Raw genomic sequence first — 20,407 nt, 5'->3', positions numbered from 1 at the left:
CTCTAATTTTTTGTGTGTGTTATGTAAAGAACGGAGCACAAGAAAAGGACAAATTGACTATTAAATCAACTCTTTACAAAATGTGTGGAATGAGAGCATTCAAGCTTAGATTTATTTGTGCCATTAGCATGACAAGTGACTTACACTTTATTAACTCTCAGCTGGGCGGTTGTGACATATGCCTTTAATCTCAGCACTCGGGAGGCAGAGGCAGGCAGATCTTTGTGAGTTTGAGGCCAGCCTGGGCTACAGAGAGAGATCCAGGAAAGAAACAAAGCTACACAGAGAAACCCTGTCTCGAAAAAATAAAAAGCAAAAAGCATTTTATTAACCCTCAAATTCTTCTTATATTCAGATCCACTAATACAGATACACCTGGACCTTTTGAAAATTTTGTGCTTTGACATTTTTTTAAATTGGCAGGTTGTTATTGTTATTATTATTATTGTTGTTGTTCAGAGTAGAAATATATGGAGTATACTAAAGTATAGTGGGAAAGTTAGGGAGCATCTTTCACTTATCTAGTTAGTGTCCCAGCTGCATTTCAGCTCTATAATCCCCTCGAAAGTTCTCAGCCTCTGTTGATTGAACACCAGCGTTCTGACGTGGTAAATCTTTGTTTCAAGGGGCCATCCTGCTCATTTGTGCACTCAGCAGCTTCCCTGGCTTCTACCCACTTGTTGCCAGTAGCACTTCAGTTCCTTACAAACTGATGCAACCCAAACTGTCTGCGGATATCAGCAAATGTCCATGTGGGCGGAGTTACCGCCGTTGATAATCACAGATCTGTACTGCGTGGAACTGAATTAACTGTAGAAGTTAATTTAGCCTATGAAATGGTTTGGTTTCTTTTTTTTTAAATTAATGTCAGAGTTGTCATATTTATTTTTTCTAGAGTAACACTCTTACACTTAAAAAGGTTATTTTATATAAATGCAATCTAAATCATATGAACATTTATAGATGTTTATTTCAAAGCCTGGTGATAATGTTTTATGTATTGTATATATTTTATTTCGTCTTTGGCTTGTACCAAAAATCAAGAAAGAAAACTACAAAAATGGATGAAATTGGTGTAAATTAAATGACTTGAATAGAACTATGTTTAAAATTCACTAGATTATTCATGAATTGTTGTGTTTTACTGTAAAATAAAAGATCTTATACAACAATTTCACATTAAATTGAAAATTTGATCTTAACATAAATTTTATGAATAGCCTAATATAAATCTTATATAGTCTAAAGATTATAAACACATGTTATAATTTTCTGCCAACTCAATAGTCTTCAGAAATGACAAATTATTGATAATTTCTAATCACATAAGAAATTAGCAACTTAAATAATGTGACTGAATTACAAAACCTCAACGTATAACAATAAAGACTGCTAAAATGCCTAAATAGCATTAATTTTCTGATTCTAGTATCATGATTTATCAAAGCAACTAAGATTCCTTGTCAATTTTTGTGGTTCACACAGAAAAATCTGCCAAGTTAGCAATTTAATGTTTTCTGGTATTGTGCTGGGTACATTGAGTACTCTAGTCATTTGATAAAAAGGATCATGCTGTCTCATGAACACTTTACAGAGTGGAGCGGGTTATCATTAGTTTAAAAAGTTTGGTAACCAGAAATAAATGCCAGCATTAATAAAATTTAACTAAAAATAAATAATATTCATATAAGTTACTTGGAGAAGTCTTTCTATGATTAATGTTTACATGGATGTATGCACATATACACATACATATTTAAAAACTATATAATACTTACATGTACATTGCTAAATGCAGATATTAGATATTCTGTTATTAGTAGATACTAATTAGCTTTGGTTTTCCCAGATTAACATGAGGTAGATGAAAAAAAAAATCGCTTTCTCCTCTCTCTGGTTCTTTTCCTAAATATTGTTTTTAAGAAACTTTCCAGTAATTTTCATAGAATCATTAAATGACTTTTATTGAATTAGGCTCTAATTGAGTTGCTGTTTCAATGTTCACAACTTATTGCAATAAGGAAACAACATAAATGGAAGAAAATGGTATACCTCATAAAATTGTCATTCTTGTGGAGTTCTTTTGAAAGGTAGTCCAGATTATTTGAATTACCATGTAAAAATGTGTGTGATGTGCTAGTGATGTTTTGAGGTATATCAACTTACACTGTGGCGCAATGAAACATTACCATAGCTTATAAAACTATATAATATTCTTGAAAGACTCTACAAGAGCAGCTATTAAGTACTTTAACCACAAAACTAATAGTAGCCTGTGGTAAGGCACTGGCTAACCAGTTGGATTTCAGCTTTAAGGTAAGAACATGAAGAAAATTATAGAAATATCACATTTACTTAGAAAGTATCTATGCCATTTTTTTATGGGCTTGTGCATAGATTTGCCTCCAAGGAGGAAATGGAACCTTTGTCTGCCATTTCTGTGTGAGTCTATTCTACCTCACTCCTCCCAGGAGTGATCTCAACCATCCATGCTCAAGACAGTGGCAGAGTTCCGCACCAAGACTGAAGCTTCTCAAGAGAGCATTTCTCCTGGCTTCTCTGTACTCACTTTATTTGTGAGGTAAATACAGTAGTGTTGATAATTAGGATGAGAGCAGTAATTTGACATTCAGAAAAAAAAGCATTTAAACTTTGAAGTCCAGTGAGCTTTTGTAAAATATGCCAGTATTTATTTACATAGCATCCAATACTCATTCAAAAATTAAATTTAAAAATTCATAGTATTGTTTCCAGCCAAGTTTGAATTATGGAAAATGGGATGTTTCAAGTATCGGTTTTTTCATAGTTACTTTAATTCTATTTCTATTTGATTTGGTTTTTATTGATGTGTTTTAGAAATATATTTAGAAGAGTTTCCAGTTCCATCAAACTGTCAGAGGAGGGAGATCATCTTTTTTTTTTTTTTTTAATCAACATAATATGCTTATCTTGAAATGGGAGAGGGGATGCTGTGGGAGCACATGTAGTGGTTGAAATACCCTGTTACTGAAAAGATCATAAATTTACCTCCAAAATTTTAGATGAGAAAGTATTTTTAAATGTCAGCTTATAAACTACTTAAATAAAATATATACAACCAATTTTCAGGGACATCATTTTTTTCCATTTTCTAACACAAAATATTTCTGAAACTTCACAGGTATTAGAATTAAATTGGTCATTAGCTATTTAAATATGAATTTAGCTTTAAAACTTCAGCTCTGTTATGAGAAATTTAATTTTCCTTACTCTTCAAAAGTGGCTATGATTTAAAATAACTCATGAATGTTTTATCAAGAGAAAGAAAGGGGAATTTCCATTGAAAGAGGTTAAAAAGGGACCAGTTTAAAATTTATGGTTCGGTTGTAGAAGAAAAACGCATACCATTTTCTGTTATTTTAACAAATCCAAAAATTAAATTTAAAAGTTTATGTCTGATAAGAGTTGTATTGAAAGTGAGTTTTCCAAATATCTTCATACTTTATTTAATGATTTCTTTTCTTAATTATACAGAAAGAAGTCTCTGACTTTGATTCCTTTCTTTGTGGCTGAAGCTTCTTTGCTTTATTCCAGTACATGGAGTTTGGGAGGAATGGTCACCATGGAGCTTATGCTCGTTTACGTGTGGCCGAGGCCAAAGAACACGAACCAGGTCATGCACACCTCCTCAGTATGGAGGGAGGCCCTGTGAAGGACCTGAAACACATCACAAGCCTTGCAATATTGCTCTCTGTCCAGGTAAGCATATTTGGCATTTGCTGAAGCTTGCATTAATGTACTTCCTATATTGTCCATGATGTAACACGACAGATATACAGCATATACCTATTATGGAGCCTTCCTGGAAAAGTGTTGCCTCTAATTACTGTCCCTTATCTGCATAAAACAGGACAATTTCCCTGCTTTCTGTGTTTGTGGTGACACTCATTTTTTTGAGTGGTACCAATTGGTGTTCGTTTTCCCCCAAATTTCTCTCTCTATATATATTAATGTTTTAAAACAATGGTTTATTTGTACAGAATTTTCCATTGTGAAGAGTCACAATGAGTTCTTGGGTCGTGAGGTGAGTTGTTACCTTCGAATATAGCTAGTAAGACCTGCTTTAGAATTGTTTCTCCTGGTGTTGTTCTTTACAACCGTTCAGTCAAGGGAGTCACTTGCCACTGACCACACGAGAGCACTGCCAATATTTTATGAGAAGTATCATAGGACAATATATATATTCTTCCTTAGAATGTATTTATGTTATCTTAACACTCTCCTTTGCCTGATATTCAGTTCTATGTCATCTAACTTTGATAATTCTGCCCATTATCCCAGAGCCAGGTCTCTATAATATTGTCATTTACATTATTTAAGCGTCAAGCAAATAGTTGCATATAGAATAAGAAATTCTAATCTCTGGTTTCAAGGGGCTCAAAATTTAGGGAATAATTGTATGTTCATAACTGCATACGTGATAGAATCTCCCGGGAAGATGGAACCAAGACCATGAGTGACAAAAGGCTAACAAGAAGGGAAAAAGGCAATGTTTAAAGCAGAAATCCCTCCTTAGCTCTTGTGGATGGCTTCTTGTTAGAGCAGTTCATAAACTACTGTGTATGAAAGCACCATGGTGGAACTCCTACAGGTGCTTTTCTGTAAATGGATTTTCCTACACAGATTCAGTTTCTTCTATACTCTTAAATTATTCAACTCAGTGGTCTAAGTTATGAGGCAACCTTGCAATGTTTTAAAAATTATATGACACTAAGGACACTACTAGAATAAGTCAGAGGGAAGTGGTGGGAAATAATATAAAATACAATGTATGTACGAGTTTTTCAGAGAAAAAACAAAAAAAAATTATCTAAAAAATAAATAAGATTTTATATAGTTCCATGCAAAATTCTATGACTTCCATGAATTTTGTGAGTATGCACATCAATAGTAATTCAATTATGAATACTAGGGCTCAAAATCATAATTTATTATTTGCAAATCATTCTCAGAAAATCTATGCATGATATCATTGGTGTTGTTTCCTAGTGTCTGTGGGTACATACTCTCCACATGCACAAAAACATCATCTGAATACTGCTCTCTTTCCTAAGAGTTTTCAAAGCTTGTTCAAAGACTTTTAGAAATCTGCCCCAGTTCATATTCTTTAAGTAAGCTTTATATACTTAAATTCTCATATGTTTTGTTTCTCTCCTATAATTTTTATTATTGAGTTTGGATATACCACAAAAGATGCAAATTCCTATACTGTATCCCAATTTCCTTGCTCTGAATTGGAATTCTTATAGCTGTGGCTTTCAAAATTTTCATTCTGTAACAGAACTTTTTCTCATACAATTTAAAAATATGTAAGATATATTTGGCACAAACTCTAGGAATTATCTTTAAAGAGAATTGTTTTATAGCTAAACTCTGCCACTTCCACTGACTACAAAGCCATCATCAGTAAGTACCAGTGAGGTACAAGGCACTGTCAAAAAGAATACATACTCCATAATTTCAAGAAATGAAGATTCATATATAAGTGTATACAATGTTAAATGAAGTACAGTAGTCTCAATGTAGTTTAATAGTTGTAGGGTCTTACATATCTTAAAATCTTGCTATTCGGGATCCCTTAGACATGATCTTATGAGATACAGATGTGATAGGAAATGAACCACTAGTAAAGTCAATGGTTACAACTGCATTATATCTCCTTGGAATGATCTGGAATAAAGTACAGAGAAAGACAAAAGAAAAGTACAAAACCACAAATTACATCCTCACTACTGTAAGATTTAACATGTAAACTGTGGTAGTGTATGGTGATTTTTTTTTTCAGTGAAATATACAAGGATTCCAGAGCCTTTCTTTTAAGAAATGTTTCTAAACTTTGTAAGATACTTTAAATGCGTCGTATAATGGTAATTAAATAATGAAATACTTTTCACTCATGCAGTTTGGGATGCAGCTAGTTAGTATTCCTTCAGCTGCTGCCGTTAGGGAAACTCCAGTTTCTCACATCTTTTGAGAAAGGGAAAGCCATCTGGTGACATCCAAACCAAGAGGGAAGAAAGGAAGGAAAGAGGAGCTGCAGCATTCCTAAGTTAGTTGGTAGTTACTGTCTTTGTGTCTTTCCCGGTTGCTGAGGTAGAAAACCCTGACGAAAACAACTTCTAGGAGAAAGGGTGATTTGGGCTCATGGTTCAAGGTGTAGCTCCCCATGGTCAGGAAGCCAAGGCAGGGTTTTAGAGCATCTCATCAAACTGTATGTAGTCAAGAATCCAAGCAGAGTCAATGAATGCTTGGTAGTTCTCAGATGACTTTCTTCCCTTTATTCAGTCTGGGATCTCTGGACCAAACAATCATCCTGACAATAATTAAGGTGGGCCTTCCCACATCAATTAATGCAATCAGGATCATCCCTCAGAGGCATACTCAAAGCTAACCTTAATCTAAATAATCATCCACAGGTATGCTCTGAGGGTTATCTCCCAGGTGATTGCAGATTCTGTCAGGCTGACAATTAACAGCATCACCCATACTCCTTTAATATCTTGTCTGAGAACAGCAGCTGCTGTTGATGGTGAAGATGGGCCAAAGCATAGAGCGGCAGCAGGAACCAGCTGTTGAGAGTTACTATGGAAGGGTGTGTGTATACTCTTAGTGTTTAATTGTCCTTGTTGTCTGTCTTTCTCATCCAAATAAACTTAGAACATTGTCCAAACTACTTTTTTTTGGTTGCTGTTTTCTCTGAAATCTTATTGCTTCTAAGTAATTGAGCATTCAATCCATGGTGGCAACCACTGACATCTTTCAATATATAGAATTTCTCTTCAGTTTCCTTCCTATTTAAGCAATTTGGTTCTTGGTATTTCTCCAACAAATTACAGTTAATTCATATTCTTTTCATGTGATATATATATATATATATATATATATATATATATATATATATATATTATGTATATATATTATATGTAGATATATATAAATATATTTAAATCTCATTTCAATCTCTCTAATTATATTTTCTACATTTGTTTCATTATCTTAATGTGATGTGATGGTGGGATTTGTATTTTCATAGGGACCTGTTTAATTTTATGTGTCTCTTAAACTTTTTCTGTAATTCTTACTCTCTGAGACTTGCCAATGAGACCTTTTAGAGAGAATTAGGAAGGGCTTATCAAGGGATTTAGCCTCCTGTGTTAAGTAATTTCGTGAGAGATTAACACAGTTCTGGATTGGGTGTTGTTAGGAAGGATTATTCTGTGACTAGGGATCACATATTATGTAGAGAAAAAGGAAGAATTTCACAATTGGTAAAGAAGTACCAGTCATGCCTATTCACCGAGAAATGAATATTTTGTACAGCAGGTGGTTGTACTATTATATAACCTTGCTTTGTACATGAGAGTGAACAGAGCTGACAGTGATATTCTATAGATTGGGTGGTTCCAGAAATGATAACACAGCCTATCTCCAAGTATAGGCAGGATGTTAACAATGGTAGGTTCTAACTATGTCAAATCTGTCTTTGGTCTTCTCCTATGGGTAAAAGCTTGTTATTACAAAAGGTTTTGAATTTTATTGTTATCTAGCTACATAATTATGTCAGCTATGATGTACCTTCATTTCTCTTGTATACCCTGTATGAAAATGAAATGATATAGGTTGATAGCCTCAAAATAAAATCATTCCTTTGAAATTAAACCTTAAATTTTTGACTTAAACCCTCAATATTAACAGACATGTACTTTAATTTATATATAATGTTTGAGGATTAGAGGAACTAGGGATTCAAAATTGCCCTTGATTTTTGTTTCAGATTTAGCATTTCTCAATCAAAATATATTCATGTAGTAAAGTACAAATAAAATAGATCAAGAGTAACTAATGTGTGACAGCTACAAGACCAAATTACATGAAATATCTATATATTGTAAATCTATCTATCTGTAAGTATATATTAGACATATTCTAAATAGATAGATTCTATGTATCTATATATATTTAAATAACCAGGCATATAATATATAGAAGCAAATTTAATTGTGTAATTTAGTGGGAAACCAATCTTCTGGAAGCCAGAACACATTCAATTCCAGTTCCTAATTAGTGATGTTTACCTATACAAGGTGTTATTGCCTTTATCATTCCTCATTTTTCTCATTTATAGATTGACCATCTCTATGACAGGAATGGCATGATTAAAGTTCAGTAGAAACACTAAAAACGTAGAAAATGATAGATCGTGGAAGAGACTCAACCAGATTTGCATAAGGATATTGCTTTAATATTAGGGTCTTTCGGAGAATATAAGTCAAATAAACCCTAGATGTAGTTTCTGAGCTCTGCAGCCTTATCTTAGAGTCAAAGAGATTCTTCTCCTGGGCTTGTCCAAGTATTCAGCAAACACCTGTGCTGTCTGTGGTGCTCAAGTGTGGTTCGGCTCTGCTGTCTGAGAAACGCATTCCTGCGATGCCAGACTCCCTGCAGTGGAGACTTCCTCCAGGTCTAGTTTCCAGGCACATTTGCATAGTTTTGCAAATCCTGCTAGGGAACAAGCTGTATACAAAGGACAGTTGCCCAGACACCCCTGTTTCAGTGACCTGCTGACCTACCATTTTGCTCCTTAGCATTCACAGGAGAGTAGGCTGCCTGTCCCTCTGCAGGGAGCCCTTCTGGTGGCGCAGTGAGTGGGGTGACACTAAGCACTTGTCTGCACTTGGTTCAGAGGTCTGCAATTCCCTCTGCTTGAGGATGTTACAATTTGAAGTTAATTGCTGCCCCATTAACCTGTTTTTTTTTAAATTAATTTATATTCATGTTAATATTCTGGCCTGTTTCATGGTGATTATATTTGTTTTATAACATTTTGGGTTCTAACACTGTGCCAGTAATCTTTAAGTTTGTAACTTACAAAATTGTTCTATTAATTGTACGCTATTTCTATAAGGGTTTGTATTATGTTACTGCTTTGTTGGTGGTGGTGTTATTCATTTCAACTTCTCCCTGTAAGAGTCACTCATTTATATATGCATTACTAACTTCTAAAAATAATATTATATTCGATTCCTCTTTTATTATAGTTCATTTTAAAACATCAAATATAAACAGTTTTTTTTTTTCTTTCTCTGTTCCTTTCCAAGGCAAGAAGTCAGGCTTTTTCGCAAACATTTGAGCCTTGTGTTATGAAAGGATCTTTCAGATTCCTGGGTGACTCCTAACTAAATGCAAATTGGAGCTCCCTGGCTTTTCCATCATTAAGTCAGACAGCTTTACAAGCAGATGCCAGGATTCTTCTGCTCACAAGTGCTCTTTGTCTGATTTCCTCATTCAGCAGTATTCAAATGGAATCACCGCTGAGATAGTTTTGATATCGAAAATAGGCAAGACCTAGTGAGTGGGATGGGATCCACTTTACCTATTCTGTGACCTTAACCCCTCTGGATCTCAATGTGAAAATCCACTAAAAACAAATCATTTCCTAAGATATCACATAAACTTTAATAGGAGACAGTTATTATTTCTCCCAGATTGGCTTGGTTGTGTCTGGCAGGATGAAGTCCCTACTGCAGTGCTAACATGTCAGCCATTGCCACTGTAACTCTTCTGGCCCTAGAAAATGGGGATAGTTTGTAGTATTGCTTAAATGATGTGCAACTATCTCCTGTGACTTCAGGGTGTAAGGAAGCACACTGATAGTGCTTACACTGACTGTTTGATCCCTCAGATTTTTCCTGTTTCAGAAGAAAGCCTTCACAATTGGAGAATGGCTAGTGAAGCAACAGGAGTTTTGAAATTCAAAGATAACATTTATTTAAAAAGTAAAAAGAATCAAACTAAAATGGTTGACATGAAATTGAACGGGCTTAGAAAATGATGACTCTGACCTGTGTGCATTTCCTGGAATAAATTTTGAGGTCTAGTGGAGCATTTGAAAAAAAATGGTTTTCTATGAGGGGAAAATGAATAAATAAAATAATAAATAAAGTATGAAGGCAGATTTTTATTATTATCACTCACAACACCATGGAAAGCATATCAGAATGTCTTACCCCTATCTAAATGTAATCAGTTTGTCCATCAATACATCTTTCCATGACAGTCCCTTCCCCTTATGTTCCTCAGCCTCTGGTAACTAACATTCCATTCTTAAGATCAACACATTTAGATTACACTGACATACAAAGTCATATGATAGGTGTCTTTTTGTGTATGGCTTATTTTGCTTAACCTAATGATCTCCAATTTGATTCGTGGTGCAAACCACAGGGTTTCCGTTGCTTTACTGATGAATACTATTCTATTGTGTCTGTACCACACTTTCTTTGTTCATCCATCACTTGATAGGTAGGTCCATTTTGGGCTGTTGGCTCTTCTGGTACTGCTATAGTAGACAAAGGAGTGCAAATAATTCTGCAGTTTACCAGTTGTTGGATCCTATTCTATGATCACAGTCCTATTTGGTTTTTTGAGAAAAATCTCCAACATTTTCCATGATGGATATACTAATTTGTATTCCATCTGACGGGGTATAAAGATACTCTTTTTTCTTTTCTCACCATCATGATAAGAGCTGTTTTAATTTGGGTTTTTCTTATTCTTTTTCTATATACATGCCAGACATTTGTCTTCCACTGAAAAGTGTCTAACTACAATGCTTGCTTATTTTTTTTTTTTTTAGAACTTTGGTTGTTTGTCTTCTCAATGTTTCAGGAGTTCCTTATATATTATAGATGCCAACTCCCTCTTATGTGTAGAGTTTGCAAATATTTTTTTCATTCAATAGGTTGTCTTCCCTTTCATGATTGTTTATTTACAATGCAGAAACCTTGGGTTTTATGTAATGTCACTTGTTAAAGTTTTGTTTGCTCTAATTTTTGTCCATTACCACAGTCCAAAAACTTTCCCTTCTGTTTTCTTCTAGTAGTTTCTTGATTTATGTCTTCTAAGTCTTGGTTCCACTTAAGTTGATGTTTGTAAATGGCGGAGCCCATTCTTCTACAGTAGATCCTCCTTTCCCATCACTTTTTCAGATAAGGTGGTCCTTTCAGCAATCATGCTCCTTAAGTGTAGATAGAAGCTCTTCTGCCTGTAGGTTTATAGATTTACTTACAAGCTATCTATGTTTTCCTTGTTTCATTAGCGTATATTTATTCCAAAATCATGCTGTTTTGATTATTGCAGGCATACAATACATTTTGAAAACATTGTACCATGCTTCTGCTTGATTCTTTTTTTTTTTTTTTTAAATCAAGAGTGCTTTGATTATTTGTGATTTTAGCGGTCCATTGAAATGTTAAAATTGCCTTTTCTAGTTCTGTGAAAACTGACATTGATTGGTATTTTGCTCAGTGTATCAGTGACTTGTGGGAAAAAAGCTGGCAAAGGAAACTTTATAAACGAGGGATTTATTTTGGCTCAAAGTTCAAAGGCACAGTAGTATATCATGGTGGGAAATTCTTGGTGGCACCAGCTAGAATTGGCTGGTCACTTTGCATCCACAGTCAGGAAACAGATCAATTAGTGTGATTGCTTGGCCAGCTTTCTTCTTTGTGTTCAGTCTAGGACCTATACTTGTTGTTCTACATATAAGGTGGGTCTGCCCACGTCACATGAGCTGATCTTGACAATTTCTCATAAGCACACCCAGAGATGTATTGCCATGATGAGTTTAAGTCCTACCAACTCAACTATCAAGATGAAGCATCACCATCCCACCCCTTATAGACTAGACACCTAAACATATTACTTTTAAGCTAGAATCTCCCACTCCTTGTTCCTGTGTATACACCTCAAAATGCAAAATACACACTCAGTTCAACTTTAAAAATCCCCTTGTTTTTTAAATTCTTCAACCCTGCTTGTAAGTGCAAAGTCTAAGACTTAAATATAATCTCTTAACACAAACACCTATAAAATAAAACACAGGGACCAGCAAGATGGTTCAGAAGATAAAGGTGCTCACCAGCAAGTCAATTTACCTCAGTTCCATCCCCAGAACCCACATAATGGAAGGAGAGAACTGACTTCTATAAGCTGTCTTGTGATCTCCTCACACCCATACATACTGTGGTATATGCCTGCCATACAAAGCAACAAATGTTTACATTAAAAAAAAAAAAAAAAACAGGTTGTATATTTCTAATATTTAATGATAGAAATAAACATTGCATTTCCAAAAAGGGAAGAATGGAGCATAGCAAAGAGTTATTAGACAGACACCCATCAAGGCAAACAACAAATCCCACAGCTCCATGTATATCATCTAGGGCTTGTGATGGAATCATGTAGGCTCCTAATGTCTTGTGTAGCACCAATTCTCCACCATTGCTGCCTTAAACATTTGCCTGTCTCTTGACACAAATCCTCATCATACCTGCAGCCTTCATTGGCAGATGTCTCATGATCCAATATCTGCAATGTCTGAGGGTCACTCTTGTAACTTAGACTTCATTTTTGTCACAGCTTCAGAAAGTGGCCTTTGGGGCAACCTTGAGGGACTCTGACCCTGCCACAAAACGCTTAACCTCTACATCTCTCTGGATCTGTACCCAAGACTCCCTGATTCCTTTAGTCCTTCATCAGCCATGCCTTCAAAACTGGGATGATACAGATAGTGTGACAACTTCATCTATCAGCTCAGAGTGGGGTGTGCCCTTCCTGGATCACAGTTGCATTGACCTGTGTGTGCTCATCCTGTGGTGAAACACTGTCCTGTGCAATTGTTTTTTTATGAAGGGAAATCCTTCAATTGCGGTCTCAGTCCAAGCTTGTTTCTTTCACATGATTAAGCATTTTCAGAAGATGAATGCTTCTGTGAGTAGGTTCTTGTCTCCAGATCCATTTCCTATTGTCCCCATGTGAAACACTAATCTCTATAACATTACAGATGTTTAGTCCTCTGCACCCTTCTTGTTTAAATCTTCAAATGTACTCTTAAGACCTTTCCTTTCAAAACCCCACAAATGTCTTATCTTTCTTCCTTATTCTCTCTTTCCCTGTCAGATGGGATTGGAGCAATGAGCAGTAGTCATAACAGCCTAAACACTAGCGTATCTCAAAATTCCCTCAATCAGATATATAAGTCCATCGACTGAACTTATTCCCACTCAAATACTTTGGACATGGACCAAATACAGCCAGATTCCTTGCTAGAGGAATAACTCCTAACTCAGTTCCTGGTACAGCCATTGTTCCTTTCTTAAACCACATAAGAAAGGCTTCCGCACTTCCGCACTCTTTTCTTCTTCCTTCTCATGAGAATTACCCATCCATCTGCTGACTGCACTCAAGGGCTTTTCTGGCCCAAAGTTGACCATGGCAGGGGAGATTCGACAGCAGGAACTTGACACAGCTGCTCACATTTGGTCTGCAGTTAGGAAGCAAAGAATGATGAACACTGAAGCTCAGTCCATTTTTCCCTTTTTATTCAGCCCAGAAATTCTGCCTGTTAAATGGCACTGCCCATATTTAAATAAGTCTTCCCATTTAAAATAACCGATCTAGATACTTCATCACAGATGTGCCCAGAGAGAGTATTCCATTGTTATTTCTAATCCCAAGTTGGCTCCCTCAATGTTAGTCTTCACAGAAAGGTTTGTGTTGAAACTGTAAATCATTTTGGATGATATGAACATTTTGACAGTATTTATCCTTCCAATCCACAAACTCAGGATGTCTTTCTTTTTCTATGTTCTCTTCCATTTCTTTCACCAATGTTGTAAGATTTTCATTGTAAAGGGTATTTAGCAGTACTGTCAATGTTTGTATGTTGATTCTGTAAGCAGCAACTTTGCTGAATTCATTTATTATTAATTCTAATTCTCTTTTTTTTTTTTTGAGAGTCTTTGGTTTGTTTCTATATAAGACCATTTCATCTGTGAACAGAAAGGATTTGACTTCTTTGTTCTTGGATTGTGTGCTATTTCTTATTCTTTCTTGATTGTCTAGACTTCCAACTCTATGTTGAATATATGTAGAAAATGTTAGTACCCTTGTCTTCTTAGAGATCTTAAAGACAAAGCTTTCATCTTCCTTTATCCATTTAATTTAATTTCAGCTGTTTGCTTTCTTGGTATGGCTTTTGTTATATTTAGGAACCCTCTTTACATTATGTTCAAGTACCCTGCTTTTATTATGTTGATATATCTTCCTTCTGTACCTGATATGTTTAGCATTTCTGTCTGGCAGTGATGTTGGATAATGCCAAATGATTTTTGCTACTGTTGAGATAATAGTATACGTTCTATCCTTCGTTCTCCTGATGTGGCCTGCCATGTTTATAGATTCAATTATGCTGACCCACCCTCCATCACAGAAATAGATACAATTTGAGCATGTTAATTAATTTTAATGTGCTATTATAATTGTTCTTTTGTATTATATCAAAATAGTTTGCTGAATAATTTTGCTTCTATGTTTGAAAAAAAAGAATATTAGTCTAAGATCCTTCTTCAGTTGTGTGGAGATTTTTTAGTCTTAGAATTACAGTAATGGCAGATTTACAGACTGTTGGTCTCTTTGTAACTGTTCCATTGCTGTGAAGAGACACCAAAACCAAGGCAACTCTTACAATAGAAAGCATTTAATTGGGGGCTGGGCTACAGTTTCAGAGGTTTAGTCCATTATCTTCATTGTGAGGAGCATGGTGGCAGGCAGGCAGGTGAGAGAGAGATCTACATCCTGATCCATAGAAGGGAGAGAGAGAGAGAGAGAAAGAGAGAGAGAGACAGAGACAGAGACACAGAGAGAGACAGAGAGAGACAGCGAGAGACAGAGAGAGAGAGAAACTAGACCTGGACCTGGACCTGGCATAGGTTTTTCAAACCTCAAAGCCTGCTCCCAAGACACACTTCTTCCAACAAGGCCACACCTCTTAATCCTTCTAATCCTTTCAATGAGTTCAACTCCCTGGGGACTAAGCATTCAAATATGTGAATGTGGCTATGGGGAGGCATTCTTATTAAAACCACAACAGTGTTTATAACTACTTGTTCTCTACTGCTTCATAATAATCTGAGAAAACAGCATTTCTTCAAATGTTTGGTAGAACTCAGCAGCGACATGTGGTCTAATTTTAATTTGGTTTGGTTTGGCCTGTTTGTTGGTGCTTTGTTTATCCATAAAAGACTTATTAATGATTCAGGCACTTTAATTTTTATTGGTATGTCTAGGTTTTCTATTTGTTCTGATTCTGTCTTGGTAAGAAATATGTGATAATCATTTGTCCATTTCTCTGGGACAATGTTATTGCTATATATGGTTGTGAACAATCTTCCCTCATCATCCTTCTATTTTCTGGAAAATCATTGTAGTGTCTTCTCTTACATCCCTTGTTTTATACATGCAAGTCTTGTTTCTACTTAGTCTAGCTTATGGTTTGTATACTTGGTTTTTCTCTCAAAGAGCCAGGCCTTTATCTTGCTAATATTTTGTGTTATTTTCTTTTCTTGCTTGTTTTGATCTGTAATTTTTTTCTTCTACAATATCTCTTATTTTCTTCCTGCTATTGAATATGGGGTCAGTTTGTTCTCCTTTGTTTGATGTTTATTTCAGGAATGTATGCTTTATTTTGTATAGAAGTTGACCTCTGTGAACTTTCTCTTCTTCCTGCTTTTGGGTATCAGCCTTTGCTACATTGTGTCTCTGTTTTTCAACTGGAGAAATTTTTACAATGTACTTACTGAGTTAATGTTTGCCCATTCATCCCTTTTCTTACTGATTTTGATTTCAATCTATTTCATTTGGTGCAGGTGTGGCTATCCTGCTTTCTTTGGATCTCACTATATGGAACAGCCTATTGTATTTTTTACTCTTAGTCTATGCAAACCTTTAGAGGTAAAGTGAGCTAATTTTAAACAATGTGATTTTTTTTTAAAAAAAAATCTTTAAGCTATAGAAACACCTCTTTAAATTTAATTTTTAAATTATTTTAGCTGTATGTATGTGTGCATATGCATCTCTCTCTCTCCCTCCCTCCCTCCCTCCCTCCCGCTGTGTGTGTGTGTGTGTGTGTGTGTGTGTGTGTGTGTGTGGGGGGGGGGGGGGGGGGGGGGCTGGAGTTGCAGTTCGTAGTAAGCTGCCTGACATAGATCCTGGGAACCAAACTAGGGTTCTCTAAGGCAACAGCTAGTATTCTTAACTGTTGAGTGATTTCTTCACCTGAGGCACAGTTTTAAACAGAATTTATTTTATGCATTAATTTCTGTATGGACTTCTAAATTCAATATCATAAACAGAAATTTTCTTTTTAGGGCTGCGTATCTCTCATTTGTTTGGAAGCTGGTCAAACAGCCCAATAAAGGAATCTTCCTTTTACCTATGTGAGTTAGCAAAAGCATCTATCTGGTTCTTTATTATGGTGTCTGTCAGCTCACCCTCCAGAGAATCTGAATATTAGCCTTGCCTGAACCATAGTATGGAACTTCTGACCCCCAGTGTTCTTGCCCCTGTGTAGTCTATCTTTCACAAAACAACAAATCACTTCAGTTCTAAATGTAAACTATTTCATGTGCCTACTTGTGTATTCTCTCATAGCTGCACATCTTCCTTGGTCTCACGGCCTTTGGTATCCTGTGATTTCTGGCTGCTCTACATCAGCTAAAACTCTGCTTGGTACTTTCTGGTCTCATGATCTCTCCATATGCCTTAACTTTCTCTCTTTTTCTGACATTTTCCTGGCCACAAGAGTTTCCAGTTACATAGAGTTACAGTAGACTTTGCATGCTGCCTCCTTTTAGTGATGGCAATCTGCCATTACCATCTTCCAAGAGTCCTGATAGGAGATCCCTCATAATGTTGTTTAGTTGATCACTTTGTTTTCAGAACTCCAAGATGAAATTTGTCCTCATCCATATATGTGTACTCTTCATAGCCAAGTTGATAAGATCCTGAGAATAGAGCTTGATCGATCTTAGTCAACTCCTTCTTCCCATGATCCTGAAGAGTGACCAGTGACACCATAAATTTTCTGGAACCCTTCAGTTAAGAGTGCATCATGAGCTTCCTTTAAGGTTTTGGAGTTTTCCATTTTACTGGCTAACCAGGGAACAATTTTCATGACAGAATACCAAGATATGAATCAGTTCAGCAGAAATAGTTCCATAAAAGAACAGCTCATCGTGCTCTATACAGATTTCTCAGGTTGCAGTGACTCTGTGAGATTCATCTCATCTGTGTGACAAGCTCACAGAAATCATGGAAATGATTCTAGGGAGGGGGAGACTTTGCCTGTCTACAGCCTTCTACTAGGGCAGGTCAAGTATAAACCCAGCAGGGGTGTTGAAAGGGAATCAATCGCTTTTCTACTGGTCTCCCCAGTTAAACTTCAGATAACAGAGTTATACATTTCTTTTCTCTAGGTCCAAGAAGAACCTTGTTTTCAAATCAATAGAAGCCTGTATCTTAATAAATGGCCTTTAGCTTTGGGGATAGCTTAAATATCCCAACATTTACCCCTGAAAGAGAGTGTACATTCTCTATTTAGGATGCTTAGAAGTACAAAAGAAAATTTAATTTCTACTTCCCAGACTCATGATCTGTTGTTTCCCATTCAGTAAAAATGAGACTACCAGCTCCTGAAATGCTTTGGAGCAGAGATCCTTAGAAGAACATAGTAACTAATATTTTTAAATACCAGGATATTCTATGAAACTAAAATCAAGCAACAGAAAACATTTTAATATGGCAAGACCTCACTCTGGCACTAAGGAAATCCATGTGTATATGTGACATCCGTGGATCTTTTCTCACTCCTCTCTTTCTGCTTATGTAATAAAGTAGCCAACACACTAAAGAAATGCACATTGGGATTTTGTCCTGGATTTTGCATTAATTTTTCTCTTTTTAAATAAAGCAAGTTACTTTATGAAGTCAATCATTTGAGAACAGCTCAACTAATATTCAATAAAATGACCTTCTAATTAATGGCATAAAATAAAACAGAAATAAAAGTCCAGGTAATTGATAAATCCTCAATTTCATTATTTTTTGTTGTAATTGATTTTGTAAATGAAACTAGTCACATCTCAAATATGTATTTATGGATGTTTTGACAATGTTTAACCTCAAAATGTCCCTCAAGTTTCTAATATTAACTGATCCTTAAATATTATGAAAACCCAAAAATATTTACACCACTAGAAAGTAGGGAACAACTCACATTATGAATATATGAAATTGAGGTTTCATTTTAAATTGATGGCAAGACAACATCATCTATGAGGAGAATCCTAATAAGTCAACAGATTGTCATTTTCCTTAATCGTTTTCCCACAAGATCTTTTTTAAAACTTTTTATAGAAACAAAATCCCAGTCAGATTATCTTCTCTCTCATGACCAAATTTGATTAGCTTATTCTTATTTCCATGTTTTCTGAATGCTGTGTGTGTGTGTGTGTGTTGTTTTATACTTTGTTTTGCTTTGTTTGTTTTTGTTGCTGTTGCTGTTTAGTCAGGAGTATATTACTATAACAGACATGATGAAATATGCTTAAAACTATCCCAAATTAGAACCTCTGATTATGCCAAACAACCCAGTCCTCTCTTACCTTAATTCAATTGCCATCATCTAATTTATCTCCACTTATTTTGTGGTAATATATTGTGTACCCCAATAAAGTTTGCCTGAGGATCAGAGAACACAGCCAACCTCACCTCACCAACTCCTCAGACTGTTTCCTCACACTGAAAGTCTCTGTCTGAGTCCTCACATGAAGAATTTGTATCCTACATTGGGTGCCAGATTTTGTTTGAATCTTAAATGGTCATATAATAAAAAAAAAAAACTCAGAGCTAGATATTGAGTTGAAAGCTGAAAGTTCAGAGAAGCCAGCCAGCCAGACACTAGCTTACCTCTATGAAATCCTCAGCCTCAAGTGAGTGAGTTTCTGTTTCCTCATGCCTTATATACCTTTCTGTGTTCTACCATTTTACTTCCTGGGATTAAAGGCGTATGTCATCACTGCCTGGTTCTGTTTCTCTCATGTAGACCAGTGTGGCCTTGACTTCACAGAGATCCAGACAGACATCTGCCTCCTGAGCAATAGGATTAAAGTGTGTGCCACCACTGTCTGGCTTCTGTGTCTAATCTAGTGGCTGCCTCTGTCCTCTGATTCTCTGGCAAGTTTATTTGGATACACAATATATCACCACATTGGTTTGCTTTCTGGATATTGAAAGTCAAGTGTGATCCTGTACACTCCTTTGTTAAATAGAATGCAAAGAACATATCATGAATCTGATTTTTTCAAGGCATTCTCAAATTGGTTGGAATAGCAAAGGTTCATAATGGAAATTCTGGATGTTCTTTCTTTTAAAAGCAATTCTGAAGTAAAAACTACATTTGGCCTGAAAGCCAAAAACAGAATACATGAATAATTTGTAATGTCCCATTGATTTACAAGAACTTTCGTTTTGTCTGGCAAGTGTACTACATGGCCAGATAAGATTGTATCAAGTACTTTTAATAAAACAAGACACTAAAATTACATGAATGGAATGATTAAATTAGCATTGTGTGATTTTTAATCTCACACGGGGTTTATTAAGGACAGCTAGATATCTATTCAACACCCCTATTTAATAGCTATGCATGAGGCTTGAAATTACCTGCTCATTCTGTCACACTCTGGTTTGCCTGTAAGGATTTTCACAGCAATATTAGCTCTGGTAGAACTTATGATTGATGGTAAATTCCCTTTCAGCCATAATCAAACTCATTAAGAACCATGGTGCGGTATTAGAAAAAGTAGATAGCCATCTATGAATGCTTTTATAACATTCGTATGCTAATTTGTACATTTTAATAAGGTGTTTTTGGTTTAATCCTCTGCTGTGTTTTGTAGCATTTGTCATTTCTGTCTCCTTAGTATAAATTAGTTAAATGCCATCACCTAGCAAATATCCCTTATATGGATAAGATCCTGTGACACCCTGCAAACCTCATGGACCACGTGAAGAACACACTTGCATTTGACCCTTGACTTTTTACATGCAAAATGTCATGATGTTTAAGATAGCTGGGGTTGGAACTTAAACCTCTCATTTCTCTTGTCAACATCAATCACAGATTCGATAACTTGTTCTCAAAATCACTTGCGTGACGAGCAGGTGGATGACGCTCTAAAGATGAGTCAAGCGCAGTGGTCTGCACTCCAGCCCTTGGACACAAGACACCTCAGAGTTACTATGTGCTTTCTCTGCTTTCTCTCCAGATCCTTCCCTTCATTTCTTTGAGCACCCCCTCTTGGTAGCTTCGTGATCTTTCCAACTCTCTGTCATCCAGGCCTGACCCTGTATTTTCCAAATTTGTTTTCCAAACTCTTACTTCACTTACTCTGACCAGCTTCTTCTCCATTTAAATACTTAAGTGATTTATTAGTGGCCTGAGAACAGTGGCCTGGAATATTAACCC

The 20,407-nt window shown here is 35.9% G+C and overlaps 1 protein-coding gene across 3 annotated transcripts in view; it reads left to right on the top strand.

Moving 5' to 3' along the window:
* Window positions 1-20,407, top strand: part of Adgrb3 (adhesion G protein-coupled receptor B3) — a 725,876-nt gene that overhangs the window by 266,629 nt on the left and 438,840 nt on the right. For all 3 annotated transcript variants that reach the window (XM_036167755.1, XM_036167756.1, XM_036167754.1), the window contains exon 5: window positions 3,574-3,738. In XM_036167755.1, coding sequence (XP_036023648.1) covers window positions 3,574-3,738 — 165 coding nt within the window. The remainder of the gene's footprint in view (window positions 1-3,573; window positions 3,739-20,407) is intronic.

This window comes from Onychomys torridus, chromosome 18 (genome assembly GCF_903995425.1).
Source record: "Onychomys torridus chromosome 18, mOncTor1.1, whole genome shotgun sequence".
In the NCBI taxonomy this organism is placed as follows: domain Eukaryota; kingdom Metazoa; phylum Chordata; class Mammalia; order Rodentia; family Cricetidae; genus Onychomys; species Onychomys torridus.
The sequence above is the reverse complement of the archived record's forward strand: the minus strand, read 5'-3'. Positions and strand labels throughout refer to the sequence as shown.